A 24,726-nucleotide genomic window follows, 5' to 3' on the forward strand; every position below is an offset into this window, starting at 1 on the left:
ATGACCTTGGACGTATCGGACATGACACTGTGTCAAAACTGCTTCAGACTGGACTCATGAAAGAAACCTCTGCACCTCTGCAGGCTGCCACGCAGTCCAGAGGGTCCAGCAAGTCCAGCAAGTCTACAGAACTGGAAGAGATGAGATGTCCAGGGCATCAGGACTGTTCCAGGTGGTCCAGGTGAGACCATGAGGACCAGATATTTGACGTTCAGGTCTGACCATGTCCTGAATGCCGCACATTTAACAACAACCTGAAAAGCACAAGACATCAAGTTTTATTGGGATAGGTAGGGGTGGAACTTGGAGCAGTTTTTGTGAGGTGATATTCAGGATGCAGTGTTTCGTTGGTGTTCTTTCAGACCTCGTTATGACATGTTTTTATCTGGTAATAATACTAACATCAGAGATGAATTAATGTCATTAAATTAAATGTTCTGTGGTTTAAGAGGTTAAACTAATTTAAAAAAACTAATAAATTTAATGTGCACAAAATTTTACAAGTAGTCACATGTGATTTTCAAGTTTGATTCCTTCAACATATGATGAAGACGGTGATAATGACTATGATCATAATGATCACTCAATCAATCAAATTTTATCTATATAGCATCACATTATAGCAAAAGTTATCTGATGGGGAGGTCAGACAGGAGGAGGAGCAGAGAGGAGGGCAGACAAGAGGGAGAGGAGGACAGACAGGAGGAGGAGCAGAGAAGAGAACAGGCGGGAGGAGTAGCAGAAAGGAGGTCAGACAGGAGGAGGAGCAGAGAGGAGGTCAGACAGGAGGAGGAGGAGAGAGGAGGACAGACAGGAGGAGGAGCAGAGAGGAGGTCAGACAGGAGGGGGAGGAGAGAGGAGGACAGACAGGAGGAGGAGCAGAGAGGAGGTCAGAAAGGAGGAGGAGGAGAGAGGAGGTCAGACAAGAGGAGGAGCAGAGAAGAGGTCAGATAGGAGGAGGAGGAGCAGAGAGGAGGGCAGACATAATAAAGAAGCTTGATAGCTGAAGGCTCTAGCTCTCATCCTACTTTTGGAGATTCTAGGAACCACCAGCACACCTGCATGCTGACAGTGTAGTGCTCTAGATGGATTGTATGGAACTAAGAGCTCTTTCAGATAAGTTGGTGCCTGGACATGAAGGGCTTTGTAAGTGAGGAGGAGTATTTTAAAGTCTATCTTGGCTTAAACAGGGAGCTAGTGCAGAGAAGCCAACACAGGAGAAATATGGTCCTTAATACTGGCTCTGGTCAGTATATGGGCAGCAGCATTCTGGATTAACTAAAGGGTCTTTAAAGACTTTTTGGGACAGCCTCGGAAAAGTGAATTACAGTAATCTAACCTGGATGTAATAATAGCATGGATACATTTTCTGCATCATTCTGTGTTAAAATATGCCTGATTTTAGCAACATTACACAGATAATGAAAAAAAGGCAGTTCTAGAAATTAGTGTAATGTGTAAGTTAAATGATAAATCCTGATCTAAAATATTGCCTAGATTCTTCATAGTGGTTTTGGGCTTCAGAGTAACGACATCCATGGTGACCACTTCACTAGACACTGTCTGAGTTTAACAGCAGAAAGAGTTTGGTCATCCAGTGTTTAATCTCTTTAATGCCCTCTTGTAGTTTAGTCAGCTGACTGGCTTCATTAGGTTTAATAGATAAATATAATTGATAAATGGATAGATAGATCATTATTATATTATAGATAAATATTAATATAATATAAGCAGTGGAACAATGAAATTTGGAGTGTTTCCTTATTAAGTTACCTAAAGGAAGCGTGTATAAGATAAACAGTATTAGTCCAAGAACCAAGCCTTGAGGACCTCCATGACTAACTGTGGTGCACTGAGAAGATTCATTATTAACAATTAGAATTCAGATCAATAACTGATTGGAGTAACATGTGTTTTCTTCCCACGCCGTCCTCCTTGTCAGCAAAGCATCTCTGTTGTCCTGTTTGTCCTGGTCTGAGGGATTATTGGGCTGTGGTGGGTGTGTGGGGTGGGGTGGGTTAGACCAGGTCTCCATGGGGAGGACTCCCTGTGGTCTGGAATCCACCAGGTCATGAGGGAGGGGGGACACTGTGGGACGGGGCAGGTGGCTTTGTGAGTCCTGACAGATCATCAAAGACCAGCAGAGAACAACCCCCACCCCACCCCCACCCGCCCCCCCAGACCTAAACCAAACTCCACAGACCACAGACACTGAACGGATCCCATTGGTTTCTGATCGATCACATGATCCATGGAAACCATGATGAGGAGGCGGCCTTTTATTTTGAAGAAGCGACTTCCTGTGTTGACATGGACACGTGTGGCCTCATTGGTGTGTTTGGGTGGAGGTGGGTGGGGTCACTCCTCTGAGAGGGGGGTCCAGGTTACGTCATGTGACCCGAGGTGTCCCCTTTTGTGCGACCTGTCAAACGTGGTTAACATGCAGCCATTTATCTCCTACCAGGCCCAGGACCCCCGGTGGGCTTCGATGGGTCTGGGGGTGCCTGGGGGGGTCGGTTCAGTCTGTCCTGGCCTTTACTCACTCACTCTTTTCTTTTCTGTCCAGGTTGTTTTTTCTGACTCAGTCAAAAACACAATGAAGAGACCAAATATGAGATAAAACTGAACATGAAGAAAACGGCGCTGACGTCAAATTCACACTTTGATTGTGTTGATGGTTTTGTTTGGTTTGTTGTTATTTATTCTGTTGATGGTTTTGTTCTGTGTGTTGTGATTTGGTTCAGACTGAACTACATCAGTCTTGGTTTTTATTGAAAATCATACATCATCAGGTTTCATTGGTTGTCTGGTCCCTGAACGCCTCGTGTCCTTAAACAGTCGCCGTTCGTTCGCTTCACTGGTTGTTTTTCTGCTTCAGAAAGTCGTCCTTCGCTGTCAGACGCGTTGGACCTTGTGAATGTGTCAGACTGAGCGTGCCCAGGAGCGCCGAAACAATGAGGGGGATTGTTGGTTCCCACCGCCCCCCTTGAACCCCCCCGGACCCCCTTAAACCCCCTCCTCCAGCTCCCCTCAGCTGCTCCCAGGCCTCCAACAGAAACAGATCAACTGGACGCTGAAGGGTTAACGGCGGCTTATCCACGTCCTCATCCTCGTCCACATCCTCATCTTTATCCTCATCCATGTCCTCATCTTTGTCCACATCCTCATCTTCGTCCTCATCCTTGTCCTCGTTCTCATCTTCGTCCTCATCCACGTCCTCATCTTTGTCCATGTCCTCATCCTTGTCCACATCCTCATCTTCGTCCTCATCCTCGTCCTCATCCATGTCCTCATTCATATCCACATCCTCATTCTCATCCACATCCTCATCCACGTAGAGGTGTAACAATTAGAGATTTTGGTGCTACGATTATTATCAGAGAAACAATCACGGTTTCACGATTACTACAATTATTTTACACAAATTCATTTCACAACAGTACTTATTAGGGCTGTCACTTTTTATTCGAACTTCGAACATTTGTTCAAGCATGAGGTGAAAAGTTTGAATTTGAACTGTAGTTATTTGTTTGAATGCTGGCTGCAGTTTCTACAGGTGCATCAGACTATTTTATGCAGTTTGCCTTGTGATCAGACAGAGCATTTTTACTGCATCAATTCACAAGTTAACCCTGCCGACGCTTTTATGACAGTCTGAACTGCTAGAGAAGAATGGCCTTACTCTACCAAAGCTATGCAGCCAGATTGTTGTGAATGGGTTGCGAAGCTGTGTAGATGACGGTAGCGAAAACATGAACTTTATGGAAATGAATGTGAGGATTTTACCCACTTTCTAGGTGGCTATAGATTGTGTTCTTTAAAAGTGGATAGAGACAGATGGTCAACTTCTTCCTTCCCTGCCATTTTCCCTCATGGAATGTTGAATGCAGCTTGTGTAACCTTGCTTTTGTTCCGTTTGGGAAGTGCATTTTAGCGTGTCTTTGGTTCCTCTCTTAATCTACGGTACTTTATGAGATGGTTTTTGGCAGCCTTGACGATTAATTAACCGTGACGTTGAAAATCGCGAATAATCATAACACTATGACATTGTTACAACCTTACATCCATGTCCTCATCCTTGTCCTCGTCTACCTCCTCATTCTCATTATCATCCACATCCTCGTTTTCATCTACATCCTCGTCCTCATCCACGTCCTCATCCTCATTTTCATCCACGTCTTCATCCAAGTCCCCGTCCAGAGAACCTGAACTAACCGTGAACTTGATGATATAATCGTAAGAAATTCTATGAATAACTGATAATAAGTCACAGTCATCATGTTTCCTAAGAGTCGACACTTTATTTGGGATGAAGAACATTTATGATCAACCGGTAATTTTTTATTTTTACTATTCATTTCTTCTATTCAATTCTTATTCATTAAATGGAGACATGTTAACGATGACATCACGACTTATTGATTTAAAGCGTCCGGATCATTGGACTCTATATTCTAATGCTTTGATGGCCAGTCAATAAAACGATGCATCCAGGTACCTCAACCAAGGAAAAGTTGAAATCGGGACGAACCTGGGAGGGAGGAGGTGCTGGATGAATAATAATCTCCTTAATCCTGTTTTTCACATCCTTCTGAACAGACTTGGTTGATTCTCCTCATGTTTTCTGGTGGATTTTTACAGCAGCTTCATGTCAAACACCATCAAATATCATTAAGTGTTTTTTTTTCACTGAAACATCAGTGCAGTGTAGTTTTCTGTATTTTCTAATTTTAATAATTCTATATCGTCTCTGAGGAATGATCTGAGCTGATCATTATTTATTCTCGGATTCCGTCAGTGGTCACCGAGTTTCCATGGAAACCGATTCCGTGACAGATGCGGTTGACGACCGCGTGGAGGCGGTGTTGAAGCGAACTGTCGACGTTTGCGGCGTTGGAGGTGAATCCGGTGGGTTTATGGCGTTCTAATGTGGCAGATAAAACCCCGGCTTTGATAAGGCCTGCTCCCATAAGCCCCCTCTGCACCTGCCAACGGGGAGCACTGCATTCAGGGCCTCTAACAGGATTATCTGCTCTGTAATTGATTCATTTGCGGTGAGGGGAGGTTTAGGTAACAGCCGCCCCAGAATCCACCGACTCCATGTGTCAATTTTATTACATCAGTCCACATGAACTTGAAAGGGCGGCTTTGTGTCGCATTCACAGGCCTGGCGTTCAATAGGACTCATTGATGTGGATGTGTGGTGTTTCTAAGAACGACCACGTCTCCGCCACATGAACGCATCACTGGAATTTACCATTTATTTACCATGATACACAACATGTAAATGTCACTGATTAAATGAATAACGGTTAAATCTGTGGAATTAAATCATCATTATATCAGGTAAAAACTGTTAAATTGCTCAGTATTTTTTCTGCTGAAAGTAAAAATAAAAGATTGAACACACTGAGCTGATTCATTCAAAATAAGAACGAAATGAACCAAATGGATCAAAATGAATGAAATACTGATGTTGGATGAACGGGGACACCTGGTGGTCGATGAACTCATCAAGTCAGAGACACGTAAACAGGTCAGTCAATGGATGAGGACGCCAAACCCAGTCAGTCAAAGTCACAGCGTCCACCTACTGTCCAACATAGATCCACTGTCCAACATCCACTCACCCACCAATCAATCAACCAACCAATCAATCAATGACACGTTATTAGTGCATCAGCTTCTATCAGAGCGAAAGATGATCAGACAATAACGAGACAAATATTAAGAACAGATGCCACATCAATATATAAGAACATGACCACGTTCCATCGACATTAATCCCAAGTAAATACAAATATTATAAATAATATACACTGCCAAAAAAAATTGTCGCACATGCAGTATTTCACTGCACCACCTTTGGTTTTGATTACAGGAGATCTTCACTGGATTTAACCAAGCAAATAGTTCAGATCCTTCCATGGATAAGAACTGCAGTGGTTAATAATGTTTCAACTGTAGTAAGTTATTTAACTGATGCAGTAAGTGTCCTCTCATGTCTCTAATGTCAAAAAGATTGGACAATGCCAGGATTGACCAGGATCATCAGGCTTCTGACAGAATGGTTCAGGGAGAATGAGACATCATTTACACTCATGGATTAGCCTCCATAAAGTTCAGATTCTAAGTTAAGATGTGATGAAGACTTGATGTAGCGGTCAAATTATTCATCATCAATAATCAAAAATTAATGCAACTGTGGTTGGAAAAAAATATTATGAACCTTATTGTGACATTGTGTAAGAATTATGTGGCAAAAAAGATGCCACCGTGAATGTCTCCTGTAATTAAAACCAAAGGTGGTGCAGTCAAATATTGCATGTGCGACTTTTTTTGGGGGGGGGTGAGCAGTGTATTATTATAAACACATATTGGGTCACTCAAATGACATTTTTCTTTGTTAAATAAACACATGATCTGGGGTCTTTTAGGTTTTAGAGTTGACTGTAGGTCATCAGGTTTACATGATTAAACATGATTATCTTTCATGTTGACTCAGTTTGAGGTAAATATACATTGAGTCTCAGATGTGAACGTTTGTTTGTATCTTTAAAACCCTGGTCTGTTTCCAGATGTTGTGAACTGATTCATTCACAGCATTAAAGCTAAGGTTATGTGGCCTGACTGTGATCATGTTCAAGGCTAATGGCTAACTGCTAACAGCTAACTGATGTGGGACCAGTTTCCCTTTGTTTCCAGTGTGGATGTTAAGCCAGGCTGAGACTCTGTTTTGATGTAGACTGGGATTAGACTGTAGACCAGTGTAAACCAGTTCACCTGACACTAATAGTCCCTGCAGAACCCCCACCCCCACCCCCACCCCCACCCCCCCAACCGGGGGTCTAATGAGTCTGGGAACAGAGCCCCCCCTGCGGCGGCAGGACGAGGTGACCCAGCGGATGGTCGGCGGCCGGTCGGTCCTGCCCTGGGGCTAAGGGGGGGTCATTCAGGATCCCCTTTGTCCCATCCATCTGAACGCAGACACGTCCATGTAAAGCTATGAATGAAGACGTTTGTTCACGGGTCTGAAGACAGTGGGTCACATGACTTCCTGTCCTCGTTTGGGCTTCGATGCCTCAATCCTCTTTGGTCCAAAATCTGGGTTAAATGCAAATCGAACCCAGTGACAGACAAGCGTCAGCGAACAGCCAATGGGAGGGCAGCAGAGTGGAAGGACCACCCCCACCAAACCAAAACACAACTAGAATGCAACACAACAGTAACGCAATGCAACAATGACACAAGAACAACAACAACACAACACAGCGATAACACAACAGTAATGCAACACAACGATGACACAACAATACCACAACACCATGATAACACAACAGTAACACAATGCAATGATGACGCAACAACACAACAACAACACAACACAGCGACAACACAACAGTAATGAAACGCAAGGATGACACAACGGCAACACAAAAACAACAACACAGCGACAACACAACAGTAATACAATTCAACAATGACACAACAACAACAGAGTACAGCAATAACAAAACAGTAACACAACGCACCAGTGAAACAACATCACAACACAGCGATAATACAACAGTAGCGCAACACAGCGACAACACAACAGTAACACAACGTAACGATCACACAACAACACAATACAGCAATAACACAACAGTAACACAACACAGTGACAACACAGCAGTAGTACAACACAGCAATAACACAACAGTAACGCAACATAACAATGACACAACAACACAGCGACAACAATAGTAATGCAATGCAATGATGACACGACAACACAACACAGCGGTAACACAACAGTAATGCAACGCAGCGACAATACAACAGTAACGCAATGCAACGATCACATAACAAGCACAACAACACAATACAGTGATAATGTATGTTTTGCATACATACATGTTTTATATACATGTTTTCCGTGTACATACATATTTCATAAACATACGTGTTTCACATACATACATGTTTTGTAAAAGTACATATTTTGCATGCATACATGTTCCATATATGTACATGTTTCATTTACATACATGTTTTGTAAACATATATGTTTTGCGTACATACATGTTTCATTCATGTACGTGTTTCGCCTAAATACATGTTTCGCATACATATGTGTTTTGCGTACATATATGTTTTGTAAACATACGTGCTTCGCATGCATACATGTTTTGTAAATGTACATGTTTCATGTATATACATACAGTATTTCATATATGTACATCTTCCGTTTACATACATGTTTCATTTACATACATATTTGCATACATACATGTTTTGTAGATGTACATGTTTCAAATACGTACCTGTTTTGTGTACATACGTGTGATGTGTTGTTGGTTGTTCCAGTTCTTGTATTTCTACTTGATAAACTTTTACTTGCCATAAACTTGAACATAATCTGAGCATTTTGCTTGTTTCCTTCAACAGTTTGTAGATGAAGGTTCCATAACTTTAGAAGTAAATTCAACAGTAATAATCAGAAACTAGACATGCACACATTTCCTTCAGGAAATGTAATCTGTGCTTGCCTCTTGCCAGATTTGTGATCTTATGGCGAGGTGCAATGTAAAAGCAAGAAATATTATCAAAGAAGGACTGTTTATAACTAAAGTTAAGCAACAAAACAAACTACACAAAAACCATGAAAAGGGGTCAAACCAATAAAGGATCCTTTTAGGGGTTCTAAAAGGGGACTGAAAATACAATTTACATTCACCCACTGAGTCTAACACAGAGACAGATCAAAAAAAGATGGGCCTCAAACAGTATTTAAAATGGGAGTCAGTGGTCAGGATGGGGGTGGGGCAAACTGAGGTGGGAGGGACAATCTCCTTTTAGAGACTTCAACTGACCAATTACAGCCAGTTGAGGAGAAACATGGCAGGTGCACCTGATAACCACTAACAACCTGTGGACAAGATCCAACCTAAAAAGAAAACAACTGTGGGATCTGTGTCTGGAACCAATGACACTGGAAAGATGGGAATTCACTAAATCCATATATATCAATAATAATAGCTGACAATAAGTCTATATTTTGTCCACCCCTCTACCATGTGAAAAGATAAAACACACAGTCAATGAAAACCTGTTTATAAACATTTCTCCTTATGGAGGAGACATGGGTGTCCATGTTAAATTCACTAAGAAACCACCTCTCAAACAAACTACTGTCAGTCTATAACCATACATCCTATCTCAAAACTTCTTGCAGGTGAGTCCTGTGGTGAGTCTAGTGAACGTATCAATGTATAATATGTGGAAAAAAGTCAGATGTGAATGAGCAGTGACTGAGGGAACATAGAGTTAGTCAAACATGTCAGTGATAGAAATTTAACATGGGTGTGAATGAGAGAAAAATCAGCACTCTGTGCGCTTAGAGGCCTGTAGATCAAAAACGAAACATTTTAACATAAACATGTGAATAGTCTTTGAAAGAAAAGTGTTTTTCCAACATTTTGTATAATTTGTTGCTGAATTATCAGTAATGTGACCGTTATGAAGAGTTGTTTGGAAATTTTGTGTCTTAATTCTCAGAGGCAGACTGCAGCTACAGTGAGACCATTTCAGCCAATCAGCTGTCAGCATTCTGTACCCTGCATGTGTATGTGGCTTGGTTGATCGCGGTTTGTGCGAAGACTGTACATGATATCGTTAACACGTGTCACATATTTATTCTTTGGGCTGGGCTGCACCTTTGTTGTATAGCAGAATAATTATAGGATCAATTGTGTGGGAATGGTAGCCATTTGAAAATGGCCCAGTTCATTTTGGATTGATAAATTCAGATGTTTTTTTTCAATCTTAACAAAATCCATGGATTGGATCTTTAACCCGAATCATAGCAGATCTTTCGAGTGCAGGCTGCACGTTTTTGCAATAATATATTTGGGTCTATTTCCAACGCTCTGGACCACTTTTTTTTTCAAAGTTTTTGTATAATAATAATTCATAATAGATAGTACATATAACAAACAATAGTTCCTTGTGCCCTACATTACATGCAAGTAAACAGTAATAATCAGATTCTACATGTTTTTAGTCTAATCTGATTTGACTATTTTTTTTCTGGCTTTAAGATGTGTTTCTACAGGTTGTCTATTTTTCTGATCAGATCCAGACTCAGTTCTTGTCATGTCTCTGGTTTCTCTGTTAATAAATCACAGTTTTTTTAGTTGAAACTTGAATTAAATAGCATTTGAAGTTTAGGAAGCTGTTTATGCTGTTTCTTATAGTTATGATGTTAAATATAATTAAAACTAATTTAGTCCCTCATCCAGATCCTCTTTCATGTCTTTTTCTGTCTTTGTTGGATTATCAGTCTGGTGTAAACACTGTTTCAGTTTCAGCTCATGTTTTTAATCTGAATCTGTCAGATTTGTGTCATTTTGACTTGAATTCATTAGTTGAAGTTTCACTGCTGACACTCTGAAGAAGAAGAAGACAGTTTTTCTTCTTGTTTTGTGTCTTTTTTATTCTTGTCTTTTAATTCAGGTGTTTTCAGTCGGTTTCTGGACTCATTGAATCCTTTTTGTGTTTCATTGGATCCTGTTTAAGTTTCATTATATCCTGTTTGTGTACATGTTTCCATAGTTTGAGGATCTGCTCATTTCTTTGTGTTGTCATGTTTCCTGTTGGATTTGAATCAGTTTTGTCATGTTTAGTTTATTCTTTTATTCTTTTCTTCCTTCTTCATGTCATTGTTTCTCTGCATTCGGAATGTGGATTCTATCCCGGTCCTGGGCTGTCCTGGTCTCTCTTGGTCCTGGTTTTTACTGGTCTCTCGTGGTTCTGGTCTGTCCTGGTGTCTCTTGGTCCTGGTCTGTCCTGGTCTCTCTTGTTCCTGGTCTTGGTCTGTCCTGGTCTCTCTTGGTCTGTTCTGGTCTCCCTTGGTCCTAGTTTGTCCTAGTCTCTCTCTCCTGGTTTTGGTCTTGGTCCTGGTTTTAGTCCTTCTTGAACCTCAGGTAAGGACCATTGCTGTCTGTGGGTTGTGGTTTCCTCTTTCGTTGCCTTCACTTCCCTTTGTGTTGCTCTAATTTGCTGACTCTGCTTCTGGTTTTGTTGACGTCGTCGCTGCCGTTTCTTCTTCTTGTGCTTCTCAGAACACACACCTAAACACACACACACGTATGCAGGAGGCATGTTCCCGTCTGCCACACTCACACTCCTCTGTTTCCTTTTCATCTTCTTCCTCATTCTTCAGCCCCACCACCACCGCCGCCATGTTTCAACACGGTGCCACAAAGTCCAGAGAACAAGTTCAAAGTGGGTGGAGTCTTAGTGGGTTATTATAGGATGACTGAGTCATTTATCGTTTCCAACATGAACATTCACGAAACCAGAAAGAAGCACACATTGATGGATTTATCAAGATGATTAAACCTTGTGTTAATTATTGTGGTTATTAACAAAGACATGATGCATTTTTCACATTTATTCCTAATGTAAACAGGAAGTGTTTGTTATAATTTTTAGGGAGGTCATGTGAATTGTCATGTGACTGTATGATAAGCTGCCTTTCATATGAAGGCCACTTTTAATGTTTGTTTGTCGAGGTCTGTGGTAGAGGGAGGAGGTCAGTGGACTGTGATGGAGGTTGATGGAGGTTGGTGGACTGTGGTGGACAGTGGTGGAGGTGGGTGGATTTAGTTTGGACTCTGGTGAAGTTGATGGTTGACTGTGCTTCGGTCAAAGTAGGTGGACTGTGGTGGATGTTGGTGGACTGTGGTGGATGTTGATAGGGGCTGGTGGACTGTGATGGAGATTGGTGGACTGTGATGGAGGTTGATAGAGGTTGGCGGACTGTGGTGGAGGTAGGTGGATGTAGTTTGGACTCTGGTGAAGTTGATGGTTGACTGTACTTCGGTCAAATTAGGTGGACTGTGGTGGATGTTGGTGGACTGTGGTGGATTTGTTGTGTTTGTTGATGGTTGGATGTAGTTTGGTGATGTTGCTGCTGCTGATGTTGATGATTGGATGGTTGGTGCCAATGCTGATGTTCATGACGTTGATGCTGATGTTGACACTGATGTTGACGCTGATGATGATGTTGATACTGACATTGATGCTGAAATTAAGACTGATGTTAATGCTGAAGTTGACACTGATGTTGATGCATTATGTTGATGCTGACGTTGATGTTGACGTTGATGCTGAAGTTGACGCTGACATTAATGTTGATATAGACGTTGATGCTGAAGCTGACGTTGATGTTGACGCTGAAGTTGATGCTGATATTGATGTTGACATTGATGTTGACATTGATGGTAATGTTGATGCTGATATTGAAGCAGACATTGATGCTGAAGTTTACATTGATGTTGATGTAGATGTTCTGATGGTCCAGAGGTCAGAGGTGAAGTTGAAGGCAATGACTGTAAGTTGAAACTGATCTCAAACTGAGGAAGTTGAATCCTTTTATTAGTTTTATTGTTTTATTATTACAGCTCGACATTAGCTTCTGTGTCGAGTTCAATTATGAACTTAAATAAGAACAAATTATTTTAGATATATATTTATGTATTTTATGTTCGATTTTTATGAGTTAAAAAAGAAAAACCAAAATGTAAAAAATACTGACTCAGATGACGGCAATGTTTGTTAAAGTATTGAAATGTTTTATTTATTTATTTTCACACCAGGATGGGAATCGGGTTTTACAGTTTCAGATTTAGTTAATGTCGTTAAAATGTCTGATTAACCAAACCAGAGTCAACTGAACCTAGAACCAGAACTTGGATCCAGTTTCCAGTTTGTTCTGGTTCATTTTTAACTGAATTTCATCTTTATAAAGAGTTGATGTGTAAAAGTTGAGAATGAATGTTTTCTGTTTTTATTTGGTCACATTTTTCAACTAATTTATCAAATAAAATGCAATGAAATACAACTGTCATGCCCCACCTCCATGGCCACACAGCAAAGGATCATGGTCATTGTGGTGTTAAGAGTCGCAGGTCTAGTCCGAGTCTGGTCTCGGTCCTGGTCTAGTCCTGGTCCTGGTCTGGTCTTGCTCCAGGTATAGTCCTGGTCCCGGTCTGGTCTTAGTCCAGGTTTAGTCCTCATCCCAGTCTATGCCTGGTCCTGGTCTAGTCCTGATCCAGATCTAGTCTCAATCCTGGTCTGGTCTTGGTCCTGGTCTAGTACCGGTCCTGGTCGGTTTTTGTGTCATGTTTTGATGTTTGGCCATAAAAGTTATGAACAGAACCGGTGACAAAGGGCAGCTTCGGCGGAGTCCAGACCTGACCAGGAAAAAGGTCCAAGTTATTACCGGCTCTGCAGACCAGGGTCGCACTCCTTCGGTACAGGCCCTGAATGGCTGCTAGCAAGGGTTTTGACCCTCATCTACGGTCATGAGCTCTGGGTAATGGCTGAAAGAATGAGTTCATGAGTACAAGCGGCTGAAATGAGCTTCTCAGCCTTAGAGATAGGGGGAGGAGCTCAGACATCAGGGAGGGACTCAGAGTAGAGCCACTGCTCCGCCACTTTGAGAGGAGCCAGTTGAGGTGGTTTGGGCATCTAGTGAGGATGCCGCACAGATGCTGCCCTGTGGAGGTGTTTTGGGCATGTCCATCTGGGAGGAGACCTCAGGGCCGACCCACGACACGCTGGAGGGATTATATCTCTCGGCTGACCTTGGAACACCTCGGGATTCCCCTGGAAGAGCTGGTGGAAGTGGCTGGGGGGAGGGTTGTCTGGGCTTCTTTGCTGAGGCTGCTGCCCCCACGACCCAGACCCGGATAATCAGATGAAGACTGCGGTTTTGATGTTTGGTTACTGGAAGCTGGATGTAACCATATTTGGAAAAAGGGCGGGGCTAAAGCCAAATGCTGGATGTGGGATCAGGTGCCTAGATCAGGGTTGTCCAAACCAGCCAATGGGACCCACGGTGTTTACGGAGCAGCATCTAGTGGCCATTGTTGGTATTACGGGTTTTAGACCGTCAAGTGTTGGACTGAGTGACACGTGTGTTGTTGACATGTTTTGGGTCAAATCTAAAGGCCAGAGTCCAGCTTACAGTGGTCTAGACATATTTGATCAAGTAAAACCACCCAGTTTAGACCAGATGAAACCACATAATAATGATTCAGTTTGGTTGGGTCTCAACTTCATTTTCTAAGACAAATGGAGTGTTTCCATCAGGACATGGTCCTGTCATGTTGGTTCCACCTCTGCGAATCACCATGTTCAACTGCCATCATTTGTAGCTGTCTCAGTGGAATCATCCAATCAGGCGTCTCCATCAGTGTGTTGTTGCATAGATTCATCCCGTCTTCAAAGGCGGCAGTGTTTTTGGTGTGAGGAGGATGTTCAGTCACGAGGACGTTGTTTGAACATCTGAACGCACATTAATACAATCACAGAGCAGCCAAGTGTGGACAAATGCTGTGGAGAAGTGTGTTAGGGTCTGCTGACCCACCACTGGACACACATATGACACAAATTGTACACACATCCACCGCTGGAAATACACCCACATCATCCTACAAGTACACCATCCCTATGTTTGGGGTTAGAGTTAGGGTTGTGGTTGGGGTCATGTACAGCTGATTATGGGTTTGACTTGGTCCACGTCCAGGTCCATTCTGTGGTGAAGACCCAGGTGTTTCCATGGGACAGTTGGACTCACCTTCAGTGTGCTGGTCCATTAAACTCCATTGTCACTGGTTCACCCTTAGAACCGTGTGCATCCTGGCATAAGCATCCTGTTCAATTCAGTTCAAGTTTATTCATATAGCACATTTAAAAACCACTTCTGTTGACCAAACTGCTTACCAGAAATGCATCAATGCAATGGTGTTAACCCATGGCGATGTTCTGTCATGTGTCAGTTTGTGATTGGCTGCTGAAGGTGGAGTCACAGACATCTGTTCATCAGACGGTGAAGGACAGAGGGACTGAGGTGTTCCTGACGTCATGACTGGTCCTTGTGTGCCTCATGTTCCTGGTGTCGGTGCGTCAGCTGCTCGCGGTCTCACCTTTAGACTGACCATGTGCACATCAGTCATGTGACCGTAGCCCTGCGGCCTTATGGGTAATGTGGTGAGGTTAGGAGATGTGACATGTCTACCCCTGAGGCGGATGTTCACCTTGACAACAGCTCATAAAACACAGAAACCTTCTGATTGTAGTCATTTGTTCATAGATCAGTCATTCGATAAACAATTGATCATTAATCATTGAATCATTAAAACAATGGTTCATTGAATCAGTCTGATGCTGAATAAACCCACAGATAAAGTAAAAACCATCCACATGTCGACTGAACCCACTGATCTGAATCCAGTTCATCATGAACCATCAAACTGTTTCTGTTGGTTTCTGTCAAACAGAACAGATGAAGGTTAGGGTTCCATGTTCATGACAAGATCTACATCCAACAGGTCCAAGTTCATTTTAATTCCACAGAGAACCTCCAGGAACCAGAATCCAGGAACCACCTCCGGCAACCAGAACCCAGGAACCAGAACAGGAAGCTCCTTTTATTTAGAAGATTGGGATCAGTTTCAGTTGACAGAATGGGCGTGGGCTATCTTTGAACCATGTGACCATCCTCCAGTGTCCTCATCCATCCTCTTCTTGTCTTCAGTTGTCGTCATCTGTCCTCCAGTGTCCTCCTCTTATTCTCATCTTGTCCTGAGTTGTCCTCATCCATCCTCCGGTGTCCCCTTCTTTTTCTTATCCATTCTCGGTTGTCTTCATCCGTTGTTTGGTCCTGTTGGTCCTGCGTCAGGGTCTCTGCGTCCTCGTCCTCATTCATATTTCATATGTCCGTCCTCAGCCTCAGACCACTAATGGCTGCCGTTCTGCTCTAAAAGCCTGGTCTGGTTTATTCAGGATGTTAACATGTGGTCACAGATGTTTTACTGGAACCTGGTAAAACCTGCTTCAGTCTGTTTATGGACATGGAATCTGTGAAGACGCTTCAGAGACAGACATGTCCCGGAGAGGACAGTCGATTGACGTCCACCTGGACTGGTCCAGATTGTCCACTATGTTCTGTTTTATTGGGGATTTAGGGTTAGAGGGTTAGTGTTAGGTGTTAGGGTTGGGGTTGGGTTAGGGAAACGGTTGGACTGATCACGGTTTACATCCTAACTCTCCTCCACCACCTCCATTTCCCAGCAGTCTTCACTCATAAACGCTGGGCCTTTTGTTCTGCAGTTGGCATGACAACCAGAAATAATACAGCTCCCATAAGGCACTGGGCCTCTGAGGAGGACGAATGAATGAAAAGGATGACAGGAACAACAGGTTGACCAATTAAACTGTGGACATTAAAATGATTACAGCATCAACAAATGCAACAAAACTATCACAAAAATACAACAAAACTACAATGAAAACATGACAAAATACAAATATAACTAATAAATTATCAGTAATAAAAAAAATACCCATCAAATGGAAAAAGAGAAAAGAAATGACACTAAAGTAAGAAGTAAATTAGATCAATAATAGAAATGAATGATTATTGATAAGAATCAAGAAGAAGAATCAAACTAATGATGAAATGACAGATGAATATTTGGTTCCTCTTCAGTTTATAATGTTTGAAATAGTTTGAAGGAGTTTTCGATTGTTTCGTCGTTTTCCAGTGACACATTGGTTTGTTATTGATCATCTTTGATTGTGATTGATTACCAGATTTTTGATATATTATCGATTATCAGTTGAATCCGTTACAGGTTTGAGTTTGTGTCAAAGTGATGATGGTGTTTTTTCTTCTGTGGTTTTAGTCGACGCTGAACGGACAGGTCAGCACTTTCACTACTGCAAACACTTCCAGGAACACACACGCAACACCAAAAAGACTACACAACACACACACACACACACACACACACACACAGACGCACATCAACTCACACACACACGGCAATGTCAAAAATACTACATAACGCACACACACACATACACACACGCACACACACGTACAGACTCACACAGACACTCATGCCTCAGCTCCCTCTGATTGGACAGAACAGCAGCTCTTGGTCCAATCAAATGGCTGCTGTCTCCTGATTGGTCAGTTCCTGTGAACAAGGTTCTGTAGCACCTGATGATCTGACCTGGGCCAGGATCTGGACCTGGACCTGGACCTGACTTTTACATCAGGTCATTTGGTCCACATCAGGTTCAGGTTTTCAATCATTGTGAATGTCTATGACTTGGTTCTGGTACGGTTCTGTCTGTGAGTCAGTTCTGGTGCGGTTCTAAAAGTAAGTTGGTTCTGGTACGGTTCTGTCTGTGAGTCGGTTCTGGTGTGGTTCTGTCTGTGAGTCAGTTCTGGTGCGATTCTGAATGTGAGTTGGTTCTGGTGCAGTTTTGTCTGTGAGTCTGTCCTGGTGCAGTTCTGAATGTGAGTCGGTTCTGGTGTGGTTCTGTCTGTGAGTTGGTTCTGGTGCAGTTTTGTCTGTGAGTCAGTTCTGGTGCAGTTCTGTCTGTGAGTCAGTTCTGGTGCGGTTCTGTCTGTGAGTCAGTTAAGGTATGGTTCTGTCTGTGAGTTGGTTCTGGTGTGCTTCTAAATGTGAGTTGGTTCTGGTGCAGTTCTGTCTGTCCATGAGTTGGTTCTGGTGCGGTTCTGTCTTTGAGTTGGTTCTGGTGCAGTTCTGTCTGTCCATGAGTTGGTTCTGGTGCGGTTCTGTCCGTGAGTTGGTTCTGGTGCGGTTCTGTCTGTGAGTTGGTTCTGGTGCAGTTCTGTGTGCGAGTCGGTTCTAGTGTGGTTCTGTCTGTGAGTCAGTTCTGGTGCGGTTCCATCTGTGAGTCGATTTGGGTGTGGTTCTGAATGTGGGTTGGTTCTGGTGTGCTTCTGAGTGTGAGTTGATTCCAGTGCGGTTCTGTCTGTGAGTCGGTTCTGATCCGCTGTAGTCTTTTCTCTGAGTTTGCCTGTTTTTCTTCTTTGGTTAGAGTTAAAACTCTTGTGCATTTGAATTATTTCAGTTTTTCATGTTTCAGTCTCATCTGTGGGATTTGTAACTGGCGCTCCGGTCCGGTCCGATCCGTTCAGTTCCGGTCCAGTCTCCTCTCAGACTCGTGCTCCACCTGGGAGGTGAATAATGCAGGCGTGTTGAGCCTCTCCTGGTTCTCGCCCACAGTCGAACACCGTGGATCCATTATTGATCGGATCGACGCCGGCGCCTCCACATGATCATTAATTCAGTTCTAACACAGACGCGATCCGTTTGATGGAGTCCTGAACCCGTGTAGAACCACATCCACGTTCTCAACACTACAATGTTAGGACCGTTTTACATCAGCAGACACATTCTCTATTTATATACTTCAACACATACTCTAAGTACTGCAGTATCTGGAGGACAGTATCTAGAGGAGAGTATCTGGAGGACAATACTGCAGTATCTGGAGGACAATACTGCAGTATCTGGAGGACAGTATCTGGAGGATAGTACCTGGAGGACAGCGCTGCAGTATCTGTACTTTACATCAGGGTTCAAGTTTGTACTATCATTTGCACAGCAGATGGAAAAGACACAAAAGATTGAAATAACATAAAATATCAAGACAAAAGTGGCTACTGACCCAAAACATCAGTTTGTCTATTACCACAGAGCCAATCAGTGCCCTTGTTATATCATGTCTAGACTGGTAACCTGTTACAGCCTCAAAAGTACCAAGGCAATCAGATAGCAAATAGGTCAGCCTTAGAGTCAACAGAGATTTAGCTCACTTGGTAATGTATCTGACTGCAAAGCGGAGGACTGGGATTCAATTCCCAGTTGAAGAAGTGTTTTGTTTGTTTTCTGAAGATTTTCAAACGGGGGGGGGTGGCGGCACACGGTGCCAAGGGCACCAGTCGGTAAATCCAGCATTGATATAAATCAGCCACTGGGACAACGTTCAGAGTGCAGAATTCGGACCACAGCACCCAATACACAACTGACACTGAACTGAAAAGTCACACAGCACACTGTCACATCTAACATGTAGCTCCGCCCACCTTCTCCAGCCTCACTGACTGCACAGAGCAGAAAACACCATAAAACAACATATAGAGTATTTAGAACAATATTTCCTATTCTATACTATAAATTATCACTAATTTGTCGTTTCTTCCATCAATTGCCACAGTACTGTGGTAGAAAAATGCACAAAAGAATGCACTGAAGTATACTCCATATATCATCACAGTACTGTGGCAACAAGAGACTAGTGAGTTCATGGAACAGTATCTGTGATTGGCTCTAGTACAAATTGCTAACTTTTGATTGGCTCTGTAGCAATAGACTAATCGATATTTTGTGCCACAGTACTGTGGCAGTAGCCATTGCCAAATAAAAATGATGAACATAAAACAAAAAAAACAGGAAAAGTGAAAATAACAATTATAAATAATATTAAAATATGAAAATGTGTTTTGTGTTGAGTTCATGAATGTTGTGTTTTATGTTGAACTGGTGGATGTTTTGTGTGGTGTGTGAGCGTTGTGCTCTTATCTCTGTGCTGCAGGAGCTCAGTCTAATCAGTAGGTGAAGGTGCGGCTTCAACTGTCGCCCTGATACAAACTAACGGTAACTCAGGTCAAAAAACATCCCATGAGAAACAAACCACACCAGGCAGACGCACACAGGCAAAACAAACAAAAAAAAAAAAAAAAAAAAAAAAAAAAAACAGATGAAAAATGGGAAAAACGAAACCAGATAAATCAGACCTTGATTCAAATGAACTTTATAAAAAACCTGAAAAAAAGAAAATAAAGATCAGTTAAAAACACCTGAACTCAGAGTTAATCACATGTTAATAAGGTGTATTTTTGCACTGTTGTGTTGTGTCTGAGTTTTTATATTGTTGTGTTTGTGTTGTCCTGTTGTCATGATGTTGTTTTGTGCCTGTAATGTTGTGGTATTGTCATGTTGTTGTGTTGTTGTTGTTGTGTTGTTACAATGTTGTTGTGTTTCACATTAAGTTGTGTTGCTGTTGTGTTGTGTTTGTGTTGTCATCATTGCCGTTGTTGTCTTTGTCATTGTCCTTGTTGTGTTATTACCTCCGCCAAGGAGGTTATGTTTTTGCCAGGGTTTGTTTGTTTGTCTGTCCGTTAGTGTGCAACATAACTCAAAAATTTATGGACAGATTTGGATGAAATTTTCAGGGTTTGTTGGAAATGGGATAAGGAAGAAATGATTAAATTTTGGTGGTGATCGGGGGTGGGGGGGCCCACGGGGGGGGGCACTGATCAGCCTTGGCGGAGGTCTGCGCTCTCCGAGTGCTTCTAGTTTGTTTGTTTGTTTGTTTGTTTGTTTGTCTGTCTGTCTGTCTGTCTGTCTGTCCGTTAGTGTGCAACATAACTCAAAAAGTTATGGACAGATTTTGATGAAATTTTCAGGGTTTGTTGGAAATGGGATAAGGAAGAAATGATTAAATTTTGGTGGTGATCGGGGGTGGGGGGGCCCACGGGGGGGCCCATTTCCAACAAACCCTGAAAATTTCATCAAAATCTGTCCATAACTTTTTGAGTTATGTTGCACACTAACGGACAGACAAACAGACAGACAGACAGACAAACAAACAAACAAACCCTGGCAAAAACATAACCTCCTTGGCATGGGGGGGCCCACGGGGGGGGGCACTGATCAGCCTTGGCAGAGGTCTGCGCTCTCCGAGTGCTTCTAGTTGTCATTGCTGTCATTGTAGTTGTGGTTTCAGTTGTCTTATTGTCATCTTAGTCATTATTGTTGTCTTTGTTGCAGTCTTTTCATTTTATTTGTTGGTGTGTTGTCATTTCTCTTTTTGCAGTTGTCATTGTTGTCGTTGTTGTCATCACCGTTGTTGTAGTTGTCATTGTTGCAGTTGTCATTGTTATTATCCTTGTAGGTGTAATTGTTGTTATTGTCCTTGTTGTCACTGTTGTTCTCATTGTCATTGTTGTCCTTGTCACTGTTGTTGTCATTGTAGTTGTCATTGTTGTTATTGTCCTTGTTGTCGCTGTTGTCATTGTTGTAGTTGTCGCTGTTATTGTCCTTGTTGTAGTTGTTGTAGTTGTCAGTGTTATTGTCCTTGTTATTGCTGTTGTTGTCATTGTTGTTATTGTCCTTGTTGTTGCTGTTGTTGTCATTGTTGTAGTTGTCATTGTTATTGTCCTTGTTGTCGCTGTTGTTGTCATTGTAGTTGTCATTGTTGTTATTGTCCTTGTTGTTGCTGCTGTTGTCATTGTTGTAGTTGTCATTGTTGTTATTGTCCTTGTTGTCGGTGTCATCGTCCTTGTTGTAGTTGTCGTTGTTGTTATTGTCCTTGTTGTCGGTGTCGTCGTCCTTGTTGTAGTTGTCGTTGTTCTTATTGTCCTTGTTGTCGGTGTCGTTGTCATTGTTGTAGTTGTCGTTGTTGTTATTGTCCTTGTTGTCGCTGTTGTTGTCATTGTTGTAGTTGTTGCGTTAGGAGGCTCATTAAGATGCAAGGGGGCATTTGTTGAAAAAACATAGAGAAACACTGATTTACATCATGGTTACTCTGACCCAGTCGTGTGTGCTATTGTGTGTCAATATGTGTTAGTGTGTGACAAATGGTCACACACTAACAACAACAATAATAAAAACAACAACAATAATAATCATAATAATGCTTCTGTGTTACAGTGGTCTGATGTGAATGAGGTAAAGTGCACACTCTGTCGACCACAGGTGTAACTACACAATGGTGTGTGTGTGTGTGTGTGTGTGTGTGTGTGTGTGTGTGCCGGCCCCTCCCCCACTGTGGTGTTCAGGTGATCCTGTCTCTTCTTCTCTCATTCCCTTCCCGGCGGCTGAACACTGTGGACGTATGTGGATACTGTTATTATTGCTTATCATCCGTGTATTCTGGATCTATACCGTTATTATTGATTATCATCTGTGTATTCTGGATCTATACCGTTATTATTGATTATCATCTGTGTATACTGGATCTATACCGTTATTATTGATAATCATCTGTGTATTCTGGATCTATACCGTTATTATTGATTATCATCCGTGTATTCTGGATCTATACCGTTATTATTGATTATCATCCGTGTATTCTGGATCTATACCGTTATTATTGATTATCATGTGTGTATTCTGGATCTATACCGTTATTATTGATTATCATCCATGTATTCTGGATCTATACCGTTATTATTGATTATCATCCGTGTATTCTGGATCTATACCGTTATTATTGATAATCATCTGTGTATTCTGGATCTATACCGTTATTATTGATATCATCCGTGTATTCTGGATCTATACCGTTATTATTGATAATCATCTGTGTATTCTGGATCTATACCGTTATTATTGATATCATCCGTGTATTCTGGATCTATACCGTTATTATTGATTATCATCTGTGTATTCTGGATCTATACCGTTATTACTGATAATCATCTGTGTATTCTGGATCTATACTGTTATTATTGATTATCATCTGCGTATTCTGGATCTATACCGTTATTATTGATAATCATCTGTGTATTCTGGATCTATACCGTTATTATTGATAATCATCTGTGTATTCTGGATCTATACCGTTATTATTGATTATCATCTGCGTATTCTGGATCTATACCGTTATTATTGATTATCATCTGTGTATTCTGGATTTTCAAACAAACACATTCTGTCTGAAGTGGCAGGTTTTGTTCTGATAATATTTGTTCGTAGTTTTATCTGAACCTTGTATTTACTCGTGTGTGTGAATGTTGTCGGGGTTTCCACTTCTTTTGGTTTTTGTTTATCTTGTTTTTGTGATACTGTTGTCAGCAGTGATCAAGTTTTATCTTGGATCATTTTTGTGTTTGTTGGCATTTTGTCAGTTTTTATTTGTGTTTCGTGTATTGTTGTTTTTGTCATTTTTGTTTACTTTTTTCAGTTTGTAATTTCAGGTTTATTCTTCATCAGTTTGTCAACGTTTCCTCTTGTTCTTCATGTTCTGCTGCAGTCAGACATGCTTTCAGTCAAAAGGCAAAAACCCACAATAGGACCCAGTGTGGGGGTCTGGAGTCTGGGGGACCGGGAGGGTCTGGGGGTTCTGGGGGTCCGGGGGGGCCTAAGTCTGTCAGTTGGATGCTGTTCTATGTGAACATATACCTTAGACCACACACGTCTGCATGTCTCACTTTCAGCTTTATCTTTTCTTTTCTTTTCTTTTCTCTCTGATCACACAGGGTCTTACCCCCCCCACCCCCCACCCCCCCCCCCCCGCTGAAAAAAAACAAATCCCGCTGGTCACACCTCTTATTAAAGCTGGCTTTGTCCCACGCCCTCCCCCCCCACACCCCCTCTTGGTATTCAGCCCAGGTCAGCAGATTTCACCCCCCCCAATAACCCCAACCCTAGCCCCCCCCCCCCCCCCCCCCCCGTCGTTTCATTTGCACCTGTTGTGCAGTTGTTCCGGGAGGCGACAAAGATCATATTATTCTCAGATCTGATGTGGATAATCTGTGTGTAGGAGACGCACACATAACACACACACACACACGAAAAACACATAACACACACACACACACACACACACACACACACACATTACACACATAGACACACACACACAACACATACATACACGTCACCAAGAGGGGTCTCGGTCCTCAGTCCGTCCCATGACGTTGTCCCTGAAATAAATGGGACATTTTTACCAGTTACTTGTTTGAAACACAGTGATGAACATGTACATGTTCTGAACCACAGTTTGCTTTAGTTTCCTCTTCCTGTGATTGGTTGAATATTAAATGTCCTACTTACATGTTCACACGAGTGTGAATTTACTTTAGTTTCTAGTGTTGTGTAAAACTGGTCTTAATGTCTTCATATGTGTTTGTTTCAGTGTTGAACTATGACAGCGTCTTAGAGGCGGGGTCAGAGACCGATGATGATGATAGGCCGAACGGAGGGAGCGGAGCCGACGACGATGAGGAGGCGAGCGGTCCCGCTGGTGTTCCTGCTCCGGAGGCATCACCACGGGTGGGACACGCTTTGTTGTCGTACTGCGACCTGGAGGGGTCCGAGGTCAGGGACGGATGCCAAAACCGCCACCATTACCATCAGGGGTGGAGCCTGGGAGACGAGTCAACAGGACACCTGAACGGGACAGGTAAGACCCGCCCACAATGCCAAAAATGCCAACAACACACCAACAACCACACAACTGACCCTTTGACCTTTGACCTCTACGGCTGCATTAGGATCAGGATCCACCACAGCAGGTTGAATGTTGACATTCCAGTCGTTCAGCTTAAACGTTCTCTGACGTTCCAATTGTTCTCTGACATTCCAGTCGTTCACGTCTGAACATTTTCAGCTGTTGCAAAATGGACAAAATGGAGTCTATCCTTGATATGTGTAGCACTTCTGTGTTTTGTGCTTAGTCAGAATTTAGTCTGATATGTGTAGGATTTTGAGTTACTTATGGGATCTGACATGAATTTAGCATAGGTAGAAGGATGGGGTAAGGGGGCGGGAGATTATAAATTAAACTTCATCCTGCTCAAATACAGTGCAGATGAAACGGCTGCTTTCTGAACACCCTGGTTTTAACCTTCATGTGCAGACGGCATCGTCTTCACTAGAACAAATGAAAAATAACAAACTGTTACTATGAACATCTACAAAAATATCAAACACCAGAAAGACTGAAACAGTAGGAAAAAGATGAACATCAAAGATCAATAGAAAGAAATAAAGAAATATGGGCAAAGAGGAGAAAAGAAAGAATGAAAAGGAAAATATGTAGAGGTTTATTTATATAAAAAAA

The 24,726-nt window shown here is 42.2% G+C and overlaps 1 protein-coding gene across 3 annotated transcripts in view; it reads left to right on the forward strand.

Annotated features, from left to right (window-relative positions):
• The window catches only part of zeb2a (zinc finger E-box binding homeobox 2a), a 49,532-nt gene that overhangs the window by 11,928 nt on the left and 12,878 nt on the right, over positions 1-24,726 (forward strand). For all 3 annotated transcript variants that reach the window (XM_030124188.1, XM_030124187.1, XM_030124186.1), the window contains one exon: positions 23,800-24,066. In XM_030124188.1, coding sequence (XP_029980048.1) covers positions 23,800-24,066 — 267 coding nt within the window. The remainder of the gene's footprint in view (positions 1-23,799; positions 24,067-24,726) is intronic.

The sequence above is a fragment of the Sphaeramia orbicularis genome, chromosome 21 (assembly GCF_902148855.1).
Source record: "Sphaeramia orbicularis chromosome 21, fSphaOr1.1, whole genome shotgun sequence".
Classification (NCBI taxonomy): Eukaryota; Metazoa; Chordata; class Actinopteri; order Kurtiformes; family Apogonidae; genus Sphaeramia; species Sphaeramia orbicularis.